At 39.6% G+C, this 17,315-nt stretch overlaps 1 protein-coding gene across 1 annotated transcript in view; it reads left to right on the plus strand.

Moving 5' to 3' along the window:
• Positions 1–1,879: 1,879 nt before the first annotated feature.
• adamts6 (ADAM metallopeptidase with thrombospondin type 1 motif, 6) overlaps positions 1,880–17,315 on the plus strand; it is a 52,308-nt gene continuing 36,872 nt past the window's right edge. Inside the window, exons 1-9 of the mRNA XM_063888926.1 lie at positions 1,880–2,227; positions 3,665–4,082; positions 4,365–4,753; positions 6,546–6,720; positions 7,339–7,562; positions 8,211–8,294; positions 9,203–9,348; positions 13,426–13,469; positions 16,024–16,129. Of these exons, the coding sequence (XP_063744996.1) occupies positions 3,983–4,082; positions 4,365–4,753; positions 6,546–6,720; positions 7,339–7,562; positions 8,211–8,294; positions 9,203–9,348; positions 13,426–13,469; positions 16,024–16,129 (1,268 nt within the window). The 5' untranslated portion in view covers positions 1,880–2,227; positions 3,665–3,982. The remainder of the gene's footprint in view (positions 2,228–3,664; positions 4,083–4,364; positions 4,754–6,545; positions 6,721–7,338; positions 7,563–8,210; positions 8,295–9,202; positions 9,349–13,425; positions 13,470–16,023; positions 16,130–17,315) is intronic.

Genomic DNA, 17,315 nt, shown 5'->3' on the forward strand with positions numbered 1-17,315 from the left:
TCTTGAAAATTACTCTACACTATAGAGAATAACATTTATTTAAAAACAACATTAACAATATTATCCAACATTATTTTCTAGCATTTTTCTTTAGATTTAATTGTCGATTTTAGGTTAATTTCTTGAATATATCTTTGCTAGACTATAATACTTAAGGTTGCTAAAACTCCTTTATCTATTAATGGAGAACTTTTTCTTGTAAACAGTAATCTGGTGGGTTTTGATATTTGTACTTAAGTGGAGGAGTTCTTCTTTCCCAACTGAACTAAGGTGTGTGTACAGTATTATCTTTAGTCATACATCTTGGTGATGCATGGCTGATATGATGTAATTCAAGTCACCTTCCCCAACAGCACACATGACTCAAGGTTAAACATGATCTGCTGAATGTCATTTCTGTAAAAAAATAATTAAAGAACTATTCATCAATCTTCATGCATTTTAAATCCCTGCTATACCACATGGTGGCGCCTCCCCCCACAAACTAGCAGACCCCTTCCCTGACAGTGTAGGAGAGCTTGTAATGACAACCTGACTGTAATGATACAGGCTCCTACATAATGAGCAGCTGTAACTAAACTCAGGGATTATTTTCAATTTCCTTCAGACTAAAGATAGAAGTGGGCTTAATTACCAAAACACTTGGGCTGCCATTAGCCTGCACTGCACTGGAGACCCCAGATCTAACCATTTACATAAAAATGTGATCCTAAATACTTATTTGTCCTATAGAGTCTGGAAATATGTGTCTTTGATTTATTTTAGGATTCCACAGGGTTAAAGGAGGACAATTACACAAGCTTGTTGTATTTTTCTAGCCTAACAGCCTTTTTCATTAGTTAAATACAAAGTCGCTGCCAAACAAATGTCAGATTATGTAACTTCTGTTTCTGATATTGTTCCTTGTTGATATTAATGGTTGCTGGGTTATCATCTATTGCATGATATCACCATCTTCTGTACACATTTATACCTGCAGTAAGTGGAGAACATTAGCTCAAGTTTAATTTTGTACTTCCAATTTATTACTTGTATTCCACTACATATCGGAGTCGATTTTTAAACCACTTCGTTTATTTGACATTTATGTTTACTGTTCAGGTTAAGATTTTTGAAACAAAACCTTTATTAAATATATTAAATCTAATGCCTTATAATAGGAAATTGATTTAAAAGGAGTTCTCCTTCAATATTAAAATGATATTGTACGGACAGAATACTGAGATTGTTTAGTTACAAAATAGTAAAAATACTATGTAAAGTCTTGCTCTCAAACTTCTAAAAGTACACAGTTTTTTTAATAAAACACTGCATTTAGATCAAATCAAATGTTTCATGCTGATGCATCAATGTTTGAAAATGTACATTACTTGAAATGCTAACAAAGTGCAATGGAGTACAAACAGTACATTATGAAGTACATTTAAAACTTTACTTTGAACTTTCCTTTAACTTTGTTGCTCTAATATATGCAAAAGTAATATTTGAAATGCATGACTTTTATCAACATGTGTTATTAATGTTATGATAAACTGCCATTACTTAACTATGTGGTATTTCTACTTTTACTACTGTAAAAAAAAAAAAAAGGTTTTACCCCTCCACTTTTTTTATTAGGTGTATATTCTTCACAGAGCAGAGGTTTTATGTGAGTTCGTGTTATTTCAGGGCAACACTGATAGACATGCGCACAGCTGATGGAAGAGAGGCACATCTGCACTGACGTCATCCCTTCTGAAAAAGCTGCCAATTTGAAGCTGCAGTCCGGACTGGGAGCCGGTCTCTTGCAATGTTGTAAGGAGGAGCAGCTCCAAGGCAACGTTTTGCTGGTGTTTGCATGCACTTTTCTTAAAATCTGTGTGCTGTGGCGGTCTCTGAGGTGGCAGGACACCCTCTGCAACCTCAACTCACTTTTTAAGCCACTCTGAGCCACCACCAAGTACACAAAGTCTAGATTATAATGACGATAGGCTGCAAATAGACCCTTCTGCTGGAGGAAATCCAAGACTTTGATATAACTGCTCTCTTTTTTGGTGACAGTGTCTGTCCTCAGATACGGTCTGAAAGGGAAACTCACACTAGAGTTTTAGAGGATGGTAGAGCCCACAGGGAGATGAAAAGAGGAGAGCAGCAGAGGTTTTTGAGCGGAACTTCAGAGCTGCAGAAGCCTTTTGTCCTGAGCTATGCCTGCACAGTTGGACCGGAGCTGACAATGAAGATGAGCATGGTAACTATTTGTTAACAGTCCCCTGTCTGTTGAGTACAGCACGATATCTTCCCCGGTAGTTTTGTCGGAGCAGATTCGTGTGAGCATTTAAATCCTCTAAGGGAAGCAGACTGTTTACAAAGCAGCATTTAGACAGCTGTACTGCTTAACTTGGCACTGCGAGTTCACTGAGTTTTTTTGCGTGGAAAATTTGCACTTCAGGAAACATTTACGCACTGGATCTACATGTAAGTATTGCAGCGTTTCAGGTCCACATCTGCAATAACTAACTTTTGGACGCCTTTTTGCAACAACACCAAGACGTTTCAAAGCGATGTCAGGTGGTGTATTTTGATTTGCAGACGCTTCTCGAGGGTTGTGTTTAAGATCCCGGTGTATGCATGCGGGCCAGCTGCCAACTGTCTGGGTCAGGGTGGCCAAGAAAGTAGCGCTGTCTGTCTGGAGGGCTGCAGCCTGGAGAGGTCCACACAGAAACCCGGATCTCCAGAGGCTTGTCATCCGTGTTTGGAGTCACTTCTCTCACCTGAACCCACTGACGTTTGTTTATTGTAGTCTCAGTTTGCACATGCTGCCGTGAAGCGTGTCAGTGAGTAAAGCACAATCTGCACAAATGGTATCATGTCATGTCGACTAGTCAGCACCGTTGGCCATGTTTTAAGATTTATGTATCCGTTTTAATGTAGTTATAACGCTACATATATACTGTGTACTAAGTTTTAAGGCTATTAGTCATTAACCTATCAATCCAAATCAAATGAATGCAGTGCACAGGCACAGATGGTGCTGAAATCAGTGGTGTTCCTGGCAATGTGTTCTTCAAGTGGTCAATATTAGTCGTGGTGAGTCATGAAACCAAGATAAATACACTATAAACTTTAATTATAAGAGAATTATTGAGGTAAGTATTAGTTAATTAATCAATGAGTCATATTCAAGCTAAAATCCTTGAGAAAAAAGATGGTTCCAGATTCCAGAAGTGAGGTAAATTCAGCTTCCTGTCATTTCAAATTCAACATATTTGATTTTGAAATGTGACAGATTTTTGGACAAAGTTAAGAAAATCTGGCAACTCTGAATTGACATTTTTATCCTTTGAGAAATATATCGTCTTATCTTCAGATGAATCAATTCATCTTTAAGTTTTTAAAAGTTAAGGAATTAATGGTGAAAAACTAAACCAGAGCCGCAAATCTAAGGATGTTCAATTTAAAAAAGAAACAACCAGCATACCTTTACATTTGTGGAAATGGAAAGCAAGTGTGTTTCCCTATAAAAAAAGGGATAAATCAATTATTAAAAACACTGTTGACTCATTTTCTGTCAGTAGATGAATTGATGAATTGACTCAACATGTCAGCTGTAGGACAAACAACAACCTGATTAATCGATAATTCCAGGTGATAATGGTTGTTAACCTCTGATTGATTTCTTTCACAGGAATGCAGATGGATCGGTCAAGACAAGTTTCCAATATAGAGCTTCCTGTTTGGAGTTACACCTGAGAGTGACTGTGTCTGATGGATTACTGTGTTTTCTACGAGCTACTGACATGAATCCTGAGGCCAGAGAGATGTGGAAGTGCTCTCCTTCTGAAGAAATCTGAGACCTGGATGAGCCAGCGAGCACAACCAGAACATTCAAGTGAAGGAGACAAACCACGGAGTTGTTATGGTGTGGCACCGGACCCATCAGGTCTTTTTAACTCGTTTGTAGCATCCTCTACCCTCAACCCCATGTCACATCTGTCCCTGAATTATGGAAATTTTGTGGAAGACGCTGACTTGGACACTGAGCCTGGTCGTGATGGCTGCTTCTGAATTTCAAAGCATCAACAGACTTTCACACAACTCTCAAGGTATGATGTAGACAAGTGGAGAGGAGGGTGTTAAATCTGCTATTGTATGTTCATTCTTCCCTTCTGCTCCCGGCCTCAATAACAAGGCCCGGGACCCCCACTGACACTGACAGTAATCCACTCCACAAACATAACATCAACACAGACCATGTGTTTTTAATACTGTGAACCGCCAGACACCAAAGCAAATTCCTTGTATACATGTGTAAACTTACCTGGCAAAAAAACAGATTCAGATTCTGATTATCACATGGCTTTTTCTGTTCTCTTTCCTGTAAAAAGAGGAGTTCCTGTCCTACCTGCAGCACTACCAGTTGACTGTCCCGGTGCGGGTGGATGAGGGCGGAGAGTTCCTGAGCTACACTGTGAAGCACCACCGGCCGGGGAGACGGAGACGGGGGGCGGTGGACCCCATAATGGGACATATGCCTGCGTTGGACCCGGACCCCCCAGAGTCCCGGCTCTTCTACAGACTGTCAGCCTACGGAAAGCACTTTCACTTAAACCTGACACTCAACCCCCACCTGGTGTCAAAACATTTCACAGTGGAGTATTGGGGCAAAGGAGGGATGGAGTGGCGTCATAACATGGTAGATAACTGTCACTATGTGGGATTCTTGCAAAATCAGCACAGCACGACCAGAGTGGCTCTCAGCAACTGCAAGGGCCTGGTGAGTACAAACTTTATTTTATTATGCCAAGTGACAGAGTTCACACCACTCACCTCAAACAAACCCCTGTCACTAATGTCAGATAATATATACCTAGCCTCTGCTGCTCTTATGTCAGCCAATCTTTCAGACGCAGTGCCAAAGGATTAGACCAATTGTAGTTTGCTTAACAGAAACTTGGCTCTCTTCCACTTGGCACGCTGAGTCTACAGGCAGCTTAGAGCGAGGTGATGCTCATGGAGACAAACCTCCTAGTGATATGTTAGTGATCAGGGCTTTTCTTTTGTATTTGTTCTTTTATATATTTTAAAAGCCAGCAGTTTGGAGATCTGTTTCATAAATTAACCCTTTTTCACGATCTGTTCAATAATGTGTCCTGATATGACTCCATGTGCTCTGGTCAACAACAAAACAGAGCAGCTCTAACAACATATAATTATCCTGTCTGAGCTTTTAGTCCTCAGACTGTGTGACTGACAGCTGCTCTTAACTAATCATGAAATTGGAAGCGTTTTAAAAGCTGTTATCCCCCCTTGGTTCAGAATAACTCTAATAAAGGAAAAATTGGCCCGGCTTCTTTTTGGCAAATGTAATCATGTGCAGAATACATTAAGCCAAATGTGTTGGCAAGATCTACACAGCGTATCATAGATTGAATTAGTGTTTTCTCTAAAGGCACCAAAAATGGACAAAACTGTGTCTGCACTTTAATGTAATCAGCTGCTTGGATAGTTAGAGATCTTGACATCACACACTGTTAAAACCCTAAATCGAATGCGTTTCTTCTCTAGTGCTGATGTGATGTTTGGTTAATTGCTCTCATTGTAGGTTTTACAAAGCCAAGTTAGTATTTTCTACAAACCCAATTTGAAGGACTTCTCCCTGTTAATGCTCTAAAGGCAGTGTTCAACTTTTTTCTTATGTTGGTCTTGATGTAATTCATCTTTAGGGGTTCTTAAATTTAACTGCAGTCTTGTTACTAAAGTGCTTAAACGTGACCCCATTATGAGGAGGAGATCACATGTGGGATATGATATTTATTTAAAAGGGCTCTTTAAAGCTATTTAAAGGTCCAGTGTGTATGACTTGGTGGCACCTATAAGGGAGGATTCATATTGTAACAAATTGAATACTTTTCTGCTAACCCTTCCCTCTTAAGAGAGTTGAGGGTATTTTGGACATTAATTCCTTTGTTAGAGCCAGAACCAGTTTGTCCGTTCTGGCCTATTTTTGAAACATGGCGGTGCAGAATGGCCAACATAATGGAAGATGAAAGGCTCTTTTAAAGTTAATAAAAAAATCAATTCTTGCTCAGGTGATTACGCACTAATGACATCATATTTATGATTATTTTATTCAATTTCTGCCAATTTTTCACCCTAAGTCTTATATGTTTTAAGATAGTGTCCTTTAGAGTTACATGATGCATTTCAAATCTGTCGAATGTGGGGTCAGACAAAAAGCAAAGGGAATTTTATTGCATCACATTATTTACACAAATTTGACAATTTGTTATGATCCAGACATGTGCCAATCAAAGAGACGTCCCTCTGTTTATAAAGCACATCTTCATAAACACATCCAGAAAATCTGGAAGGGTGTGAAGTCGCCTAGTAAAATTCCCAATGCATTCTGTCAGAGAATAGGTAGGAGTGCACGTATAAAATAATGAAAGCATACAAAAATTTAAAAAATACAAAACATGTAAATTGATTTTACCTGCATTTTTCTTGCAACAGTGTTTTGCTTGTGTTTGTAACCTGTTCTTTCATTGATCTTCTCCCCAAACAAGCATGGCGTTATAACAACAGAAGAGGAACAATATTTGATAGAGCCATTAAAGAACATATCCTCCACCACCTCCGGTGAATGGAACCTGGAAGAAGCACAGCAACATGTTATTTATAAAATGTCTGCCATTCCCTCACCACAAGAGCATAGCCAGGAGTTCAGCTGTGGCATTTCAGGTTGGTGAACCTCCATCTGGGTTTGGACTGTGTGTGGGTGGAACTGACGTAAAGGAATAACTATACATAGCAGGTTATAGGAAGTGCTGGTTTGGTGCTAGGCCCAAATTCGGGTAGACATAACCGGGCCTCTTGTGTGCTGAAGTTGCTCCTGGCCTGGACACCTTTCAACCTGTAGGAGAAAGTCTCATTCCAGTTTTCATAAAAAGGCCCTTCAGTGCTTAAAGAGTCCTTGGCTCTGGCTTTTATTAGAAGCAAAAATTGTATTTAAAGACCCAACAATCATGTTCAGATTCAAACAACTCCAGAAAATGTGGTGTCTGCTGAGATGTGATGAATTGGAAGAAGAACCAGGTGGATATTTAGGTATTTGGGCCAAGGTCTTATAAGAAACAGCAAAGGCTGTCATCGGCAGGAAGCTAGCATGCCCTAACATGTACTGTCTTATAGCTTTTTCCCATAGCATCTGGGTCATAAAGCAAAGGCTTTGCTGCTAGGTTCAAAGGGGCAGATTCCCTATGTGCATCCAGCATACACAAAAGAGCTCTCCCTCAGATAATGCATTATAATTTTTTGATGTTCATAATTCACTAAAACCTGTCTACATGTTATCCACAGACCTCAGTAAAAGCAGTGCACCTTGCCAGTTCAGCACACCCTCCCCTGTCCACTCATCCCCTGCACCCCAAAACGACAGCGAGCAGTCGAACAGCACCCACCGACAGAGGCGCTCCGTCAGCTCTGAGCGCTTTGTGGAGACGCTTGTGGTTGCTGACAAAATGATGGTCGGTTACCACGGACGCAAAGACATTGAGCACTACATCTTGTCCGTAATGAATATTGTAAGTTTGATCCTACATTTTGGTCCTTTTGTGGTTGATCATATATTTCCTTCGTTGTTACCACTTAAGACTTATCCAGTGGTGGAATGTAGAAGTGAAACTACATGTACTGTACCGAAGAACACATTTGAGATCTGAATGCTGTACTGTTCCCTCCACTTTTATCTGACAGCTTTAGTTACTTTTCAGATTAGAATTTCCCTTGAAAACCATGTGCCTCCAAAATGTTTTGATATAGTTAAGGATTCTTCTTCTGGATAAGATGGAAAATGCGTGGTCACAAAGCTGAAATCAGGGCTGTTTTTCTGAGCCGGTCTTGATCATACTACCCAACAGTATATAAAGGAGTTAAAATTGGACAGCCTTAAATATGTATTGCTGTACAATGCAACAAACACACGCAACAACACATAATAACACATAATTTATATTAATCCAAACATATCATATAAAATAGTAAAACACTGACAGAAAACATTTTACTGCACAATAATTACTTTTGATAGTTTATGTACATTTTTCTGATACATCCTTTTTCCTTTATCTATAGTAACATGATTCTTGGCCTGATGTTTTATACAGTTAGATGTTGTGACATATGGACACAATTGTCTGACTTTGTGTCTTTTCTTCTTTTCTGGAGGTCAGGTTGCCAAACTTTACCGTGATGCCAGTCTAGGAAATGTTGTGAACATTATTGTGACCCGCTTGATTGTTCTGACTGAAGATCAGGTAAGAAAAAACTGAACGCCATTCTCATGCCTTTACTGTTTTTCTCATTAATTCCACTTACCCTGAATCATCCATGCAGTATTATCACAGTTAATATTACCGTGAGTTTTTTTTTTTTGTAGTGTCTGTACATTCACCTGTAGTGAGTGTACAACTGATATGCTTAGCGTGAGTGAGCTGCAGTATTTTATGTGTTTGAAGGGGAGACTATTCACCATATGGCCACCACTTCAGATGAAAGATGTGCTCAGACATCTTCCCTCAGGGAGCCTCGATTTAGGATTCTTACATGCAATGTACATGTGTTTGTATGTGTGATGGGAGAAACAGAGAGCCTTCCTAGCATCTGGTTTTTTTTTTCCAAAGGGGTCATAGCGGCTCTGTACGTAGCATCATGTCCAAAAAAACAAGTTTTAATGTAAAGTGGAGCTGCACTTTTGCCATTAAGAAGGATATTCTACTCTTTCTAAAAAACCCAGTTGCAAAACAAAGATTTTAAGGTGAAACTGAGTCACTGTTGAGTATTTCAGTATTGTTTTGCATTTTTAAGGGTGCAGGTATTTATCATACACAATATGATTAGACAGGATGCAACACATTACAATAATATATTAGCCAAGATGGCATGATATGAAGCGGCAGCATACAAAACCAAATTGATGGAGAAAAAAATTATATCAGTATCAGAATCGCTTTTATTACCAAGTTGGTTTACACATACAAGTAATTTGCTTGGGTATATGACACAATACAAAATGTTACGACACATACAAATAAGTTACCATATGTTACAATACTTAAATATGAAATGCAGAAACAAATTGTGGTATCCTCCATAGTACGTTTTTCTTTTGTTCTACAGAATCATGTTGCAATGTACTGCATGTTTGTTGCGTTTTCTTTTGCAGCCTAACCTGGAGATTAACCACCATGCTGACAAGTCTCTGGACAGTTTCTGTAAGTGGCAGAAGTCCATCCTGTCCCATCACAGCGACGGCAACAGCATTCCTGAAAACGGGATGGCCCACCATGACAACGCCGTCCTAATCACTCGGTAAGTGTAGGCTCACATCTACAGGCACGGACTACAATTAAGCTCACACGCCAGTATAATGATCCAGCACGGATTTGTGTACTTTAAAGAGTTGTTACTTTCAGAGTAAGTAGCACTTAGTTTCTCATTTTGAGCAAATAGGTTGCAGGTTATTTTCTGTGCTTTTAAAGTTGTGGAGTCCCCAGCCAGATTGAATGTTTGTGTTTAATAAGAGAGGTGGCCAGTGGCTTCAGTATTAAAAACTCCCAATGTTCCAGTAACAAATGTTACTTGTAAGTGTTAAAGCTTACTGGAATAAAGACCTGAAAACTATACGTTGTTACAGAATAACTGTACCTGTCATACTGCAATTTATGTTGTGGGTGTTTCCATAAAACAACAAAACTCTGTCATTACCTGGAATGGGCTTGAACTGTTTGGCCACATTACCTAGCAACTCAGATATATATACCCCCCCCCCCCGCCAACACACACACACACACACACACACACACACACACACACACACACACACACACACACACACACACACACACACACACACACACACACACACACACACACACACAGGTTTTGTCTAAAGATGGGATTTTGTGATTGACATGGGCTTAAGCCAAGGTTATTGACTCTCTTGGCTTTGACAAAACAGCCGTTCTATCATTAGTGAGCTTTTGCTTGTTTGTCTGTCAGTTGATGTTCTCCAGTTTCTTTTGCTCCATTTTTATTGGTGTTTTTTCGGATTCACTTAGCACTAACACCAAAGGCTGTGTAGTGGATTCATGGGGTTTATCTATGGGTGTATCTCTTTGAGAGGTGATGTGTATCACTCTTTCAAGATACCAAACATCTCATTAAACCGGCTTAACTCATAAACCTACAAACGTATCCATTTATGTTTAACAACAGTGAGCTACATAATAAACATCCAAACTGCGCCACCCATGATGAAAAAAGTAATCGCAGCAGCAGTTTAGAACTGCAGAATTAGATATATCAATCGCATATTCTGCAATTTTAACAGTTAGTAGTTAAAGTTGCATGATGCAATTTTGGTGATAGCAGAACAAATACAGGACAAGCCCATAAAGTGTTTATACCCAAAGTACAAGCCAGTAAATTACTTCTTTAATATCTAGAAGGCAACATTATCATCACAAGAGGTATGTTTCTGGCAACCTGAAACATTTAAATTCAATATTCCTTTTATTTTATCTCTGTTTTGGTTTAAAACAACAAGCTTGCTAAGTGGTGCACTGTGGATAACTTTGTCTGTCGTTTGAATATATAAAACCTCAGAAACAGCAGCTTAAAATAAGGGGGAACGTTTAGTTTTGCTTATAGTGTATAGGCTGCATATTGTCAGTTTGTAGTTAAGCTATTATTGCTTGTAGATGGTAGCACCACAACTGATGTGCTAGTATATAAAATGCATTGCAGAGTTATTTTTATATGATGGAATACTGGTAATAGAGAGCAAAAATAGTCTAGAGTTAATGAAATAAAAAGCTGTGGGGAGGAGGCAACAGCTGAGCTCAGAGATGCTAACATTGGAGATTATAAATATTATAAATAGCTGACGGTCGACACCAGGAAGCCCTCATTACCCACCATGTCTGGAGGAGCAGTCCCGCATTCCGTACAAAGGTGGAATGCACCTAAAAAAGTCCAGTATTATTTTAAAATGGTAGATGCTTGCAGTACTCACACCGCTTATTTAATTAATACATTTGGAGTATTATGATTAGTCTATTTGTTAATTATTAAAAATATAAAATATTCTCTCTTGCTCAAGCTTTTTTTCCGTTTTAGTAACTCAATATATTTTGTTTTTTAAGTGTTGGTCAGATAATGGTATAATAATATTATCATACAGATTTAGACTTTCATTGTCTGTTGTTATAACCGGGCTCACAGGAAGCAAACACAATCAAGCAAAATTGTCCCTGTAGCAAGGGTCAGAAAACTCCGCTACTACTACTACTACTACTTTACTACTACTACTACTTTACTACTACTACTACTACTACTACTACTACTACTACTACTACTACTACTACTACTACTACTACTACTACTTTACTACTACTACTACTACTACTACTACTACTACTTTACTACTACTACTACTACTACTACTACTACTACTACTACTACTTTACTACTACTACTACTACTACTACTACTACTACTACTACTACTACTACTACTACTACTACTACTACTACTACTACTACTTTACTACTACTACTACTTTACTACTACTACTACTACTACTACTACTACTAGTACTACTACTAATACAACTACAACTACTACTACTACTACTACTACTACTACTACTACTACTACCACTACTACTACTACTACTACTACTACTACAACTACAACTACTACTACTACTTTACTTCTACTTTACTACAACTACTATTACTACTACTACTACTACTACTACTACTACTACTACTACTACTACTACTACTACAACTACAACTACAACTACTTTACTACTACTACTACTACTACTACTACTACTACAACTACAACTACTTTACTACTACTACTACTACTACTACTACTACAACTACAACTACAACTACTACTTTACTACTACTTTACTACTACTACTACTACTACTACTACTACTACTACTACTTTACTACTACTACTACTACTACTACTACAACTACTACTACTTCTACTACTACTTTACTACTACTACTACTACTACTTTATTACTACTACTACTACTACTACTACTACTACTACTACTACTACTACTACTACTACTACAACTACAACTACTTTACTACTACTACTACTACTACTACTACAACTACTACAACTACTTTACTACTACTACTACAACTACAACTACTTTACTACTACTACTACTACTACTACTACTACTACTACTACTTTACTACTGCTACTACTACTACTACTACTTTACTACTACTACTACTACTACTACTACTACTACTACTACTACTACTTTACTACTACTACTACTACTACTACTACTACTACTACTACTACTACTTTACTACTACTACTACTACTACTACTACTACTACTACTACTACTACTACTACTACTACAACTACAACTACTTTACTACTACTACTACTACTACTACCTTACTACTACTACTACTACTACTACTACTACTACTACTACTACTACTACTTTACTACTACTACTACTACTACTACTACTACTACTACTACTACTACTACTACTACTACTACTTCTTTGTAATCCCTGATCAATGCAGTTCTCCTGCAGAGGTGTAATAAATAAAATGATTCACAGTTGTTGTCATTAAAGCGACCTTTGTAGCAATTTTGCTTCTTTGTCAGTTTCTGCGCCAGACAGCATTTTGAGGCTAGCTTGTTTTGAATGTGGCTTGTCACTTTCGAAACAACACACAGAGGGAAATTAGAGAAATAAATCAAAACAAATAGACGTTCTTAACGAGGTCACGATTGTTCTTCTTTGGTTTGAACCTGCTCCACTGGGGAGGGGGGAAGAGAGAAACATGGGGATAAGGGGGAGAGAAAGAGGAGTTTACAGGGAGTGACGGGAAGGTGAATGAAATTACATTTTCTGTGCCCTTGGTTTTAATAGATTAAAAGCTTTAGGAATGATTGGATATTTCATTTGAAATGTATGATGTGGCTCAGAGTGTTCTGGCCTTTTTTTCCCCTTCTCGCTCTATTGGATTACCTGTATGTGAGTTACAGGGGTTAACAGTGGGGACACAGCATGAGCAAAGCCTTTCACTTTGTTCTCATTCACGTCTGAGCACTGTGTGTTAGCTAAGTGGCATTTTCCTAAAGGCTAAATGCTATATATGGAGCAGTGAACCAGGTGTTTTCTACAACTGAACCTGTCACAACTTCATTATATGCTATTGTTATGCTAAAGGTTGAGATTATATCTCGCCAGACTGTGATCACACATGGAAAGAATGGGATGGCAAAGAGCCAGTGGAAGAAAATATTGTATATGTTGAAAAAAGTGTAGAGTTAATTTAATTGTTTGTGTTCTTTTTCTTTCTTTTTTACCCGTCTTTAGGTATGATATCTGCACGTACAAGAACAAACCCTGCGGTACCTTAGGTGAGTGGACTAAAGCAGAGGAATATTAATGTATATTAACATGGGTTTTCTTGCCAAATTGGTAATCTTAGCTGATGTTGACTCTATGATTTTCTGGATTAGGACTTCATTCTTCTGCTTTCCCTCCAGAGAGGTTTTCATTTTCACGTTCGGCCTTCAACGTGTCCTCAGACAAACCTTATTTAGCAACCTTCGCAGTCTCCTTTAGAAGAACACCAGACGGCTCCTGTGAGACATAATGAGAAGGATGTTTTCACTTGTGTTATTATAGCTCCTCCACTGGGGGTTTAGGGAGAAAGGAGAAGGTATGTGTTGGGAAACCGAGGGAGACTCAAGGTGGGGGAGGAGAGGATAAAGAGGAGAGTAGTGACAGAAGTAGGAGATGGAGAAGAAGAGGAGGAGTTGAAAGAAAAATGGAAGGGGAAAAGGACAATTATGGGGAGTGTTAGAGTATGCAGGAGGGAGATAAATTGGGATATGCTACAGGAGATGGTATTGGGGGTGGGAAAAAGGACAGCAAGTAGTGGCAGAGACTCCCCCCTCCTCCTCCACCTCTCTCTCTCTCCTCTCCAACCCCTTCGTCCCACCCCAAACCTCACCCAGCTTCTCTCCCCATCTTATCTTTGTTAAGGCCCCGCAGGCACCACAGTATATCTTGGAGGTAATATTGTGACTTCAGGGGTGGTTTGACAGATTGACCGCATTCGTCACATTCCCCGGTCGCTTTAATTGCACTGGCATCTGCTTGGCTTCCTCGTTGTCTCAACCCCCCCCTCCCCCCCCCCCCCATCTCCCCTCCTGTCCACCTTCTCCTCTTCATACTCCCGGGTCAGATCGCTGGCCTTTAGGGTCGCCGTGTAATCACGGGCCTGGAGATAATACAGAGTCCACCCCGGTGTTAAGAAAACAACTTACAATGCAGGGTGTGTGTGTTTGGCTCACCCTCGACCCCCTCACACACACACACACACACACACACACACACACACACACACACACACACACACACACACACACACACACACACACACACACACACACACACACACACACACACACATTCTTAAACTAATCGTAGAGTAGCCACCCTCCTAACTTCCCTCCCTCTCCTCCTTCTTTCTTCACCTTCAGGCTCCCTCTTTCCCTGCAGTAATGGTTTCAGTGGCCTCCTGAGTTGCGAGTCTATTCTTGTTGAGCCTCTTAGTAAAGAGGATGCAAAAGCCATGCCACTTTAAGCAGGGAGGCAGGGAGTTCATGCAAACTATCGTGGAAAATCTGAAGCAGCGCTGACCACCAAAACATGATTTACGCAGGTTACTCACAAGTGCAAATGCAGGTGTGTCCCATCCATCAGTATCACACTTAGACTACAAGTTGCAACACAGTGTCTGTGCATGGAAAACCAAATTCAGAGCTTGGTATGAATTTAAACTTTCACTCCAACCAACATTTTTTTCACTTACCACTTGTTGAATTGAGCATTTCAGTTGTAGGTGTATTTGTCTAGGAAGAGAGATATCTGTTTCATCCTAAACAGGGAGGAGCGCTAATTAATGCTGACAGGAAATGCTTTTCCATCCACCTGGTCAATGCATTTTTATAAATAAATGAAAACCTGACTCGAGATACTATAGTAGTGGGTAGAAATACTTCACTAGTAAAGTGTAAGGATTATCAAGCTTATCATGGACACTTTTCAGAAAGAGAAGTTGTTTCTAAATTTTGTATTTCTGTGTTTTATGTGCTTTGAGCATCAAAATGAAACCATTTACCTCCACTGCATTGGAACTTTTAAAATATCTTGAGTCCTGAGCAAAAAACACCAAATCCACCTATTAGGTAAGAAAAAAACGATCAATAAGCAAGAAAATATTTTCCAGTTTTGTAGCTTATGTGAATATTTCTTAAAGTGCCTCCTATTTAACCTCCTTGAAAACCACATCATTAAAATGGTCAGTCCTTCCCTCACAATATCTGCATCCCCCACAAAACCCACACTCACACACTCACACACACCTGCTTTGCGCTGTCATATGATCCACTCTCCAGTCACCTGTAGATGTAATCTGTGAGGAATTGCCTGCTGTCTCCCTATCTGACCTGTCAGGCTTTAGGAAAAAAGGACTTGCGACACCTGGATTGTGGAGCAGTTTCAACTCTAAACACCCTCTCCTCCGCTCCCTTTCTGTCTCCCCTCTCTTTCGTTCTCCAACTCTGGTTTAGAAATGAGGAAAACGTCTATATTTTCTGACAGGTTTCTGGTGGGGCACGGTGTTGGTGAAGGGGTCCTTCTATTCCCTTCCTTGGCTCGCGTTTTAGCCAATCCCTTGTTACATGAATGTATAAATCTAACCCTTGTCTAGACATTTTCCAGCAGTTGCTGTAGTTTGCAAGAAATACAGGAAAAAAAACGTCTAGCCAGTGATGCTAAACTCAACTCCCACTGGTGAACAGGAGATCGTATGTGTGGAATCCCATTTTTATGACCATGACTCCTAAGAATGCTTTGTCTTGACCTTGTGTTTGTCTGGTGTGTGTGTGTGTGTGTGTCCAGGCTTGGCCTCAGTGGCTGGAATGTGCGAGCCCGAGAGGAGTTGCAGCATCAATGAAGACATCGGCCTTGGTTCTGCTTTCACAATTGCGCATGAGATCGGCCACAAGTGAGTTTTAATACTTTGAAGATCCAGATATAAAATCTGATATTACACGCTGATGCAAACAGCAGTGCTGGGACAAAGTCAGTGAGCCTCATACAGGATGAAAAGAGTCATTCTTAAAGATTCTGTGATAGAGACATGATCTTTTTTCAATATGAGAATAAATGCTTATTTTTAGAAAGTTTTGCACTTGGGTGCTGCATAAGGAATTACTTCAGATCATCTTAAAACCTTTTATCATGATTGTGTGAGCTCTAATAATTGCTCTTAAGCAAACATTACTTCATACTTGAGTTTACCAGGCCTGCATGTAGCCTTTTCTTCCCCCTGAACTGTATCTCCACATATTTCCTCATGCAAATGTCAGTGTCCACATACCTCTGGCTCTTTCTTCCTGAATATAAAGCAAAATAATGATGATGTATTAGTCTACGTATCCCTCTCGAGAGACTTTAGCAAGATGGTGATTTCCTTTATTATGTCTCGTGTCTGCTTCTGTTGTAGGGCAGTTGTAAAAATAGTCTCTGCCTCTAGAGGATGTATAAAAAAAACACAGTGCAGCGGGGCTGATTTATTTCCAGAGTAGGGTAAAATGTCATAAACGCCAGCCTTAGAAAAACAGGTTCAGGCTGTGCAATGTGGTTGGGGTTGTTATATACATTAGACCTGATTTGTGCTCACGGTCTGTAAGGAAAAGTAAGCTTTGACATCCTGCTGTAAGGAGAGATTTTCCCTCAAATGATATCCAGACAGATAAGGTCTTTTCTTTTTATATACATTTTTTAAAGGATTTATTTTCAGTTCAAAATAAATGATTGAGCAGCTTTTATTGCTGGTAGAGCTGGCTTTTTGGATTCCTTCTCTTTCTCTGGTGCAGCAATTGATCTGAAGCTCAGCACAGACTCTCCCTCCCGGCCTGCTCAGACCTGTAGACGGTGATTGACATGAAGGCATCAAAGTAGTGATTAGAAATGTTCATTCCTGCAGAGCTCCAGACAGGGTTTGACCCTTGACTTCTGGCTCCCCTCCACACAGCTGTTTCAGAGCCACAGAGGTCCATCTTTACAGCCAGGGCCACTAAGGGAGACATCAGGCAGGAACAGCGCCCTGAACTGTCCACCCTCATGCCATCTGTTCACCACCAAACACAGGGTCACTTTTAGACCTGTGGTTACTGATGATCATTATA

This window comes from Eleginops maclovinus, chromosome 8 (genome assembly GCF_036324505.1).
Source record: "Eleginops maclovinus isolate JMC-PN-2008 ecotype Puerto Natales chromosome 8, JC_Emac_rtc_rv5, whole genome shotgun sequence".
Classification (NCBI taxonomy): Eukaryota; Metazoa; Chordata; class Actinopteri; order Perciformes; family Eleginopidae; genus Eleginops; species Eleginops maclovinus.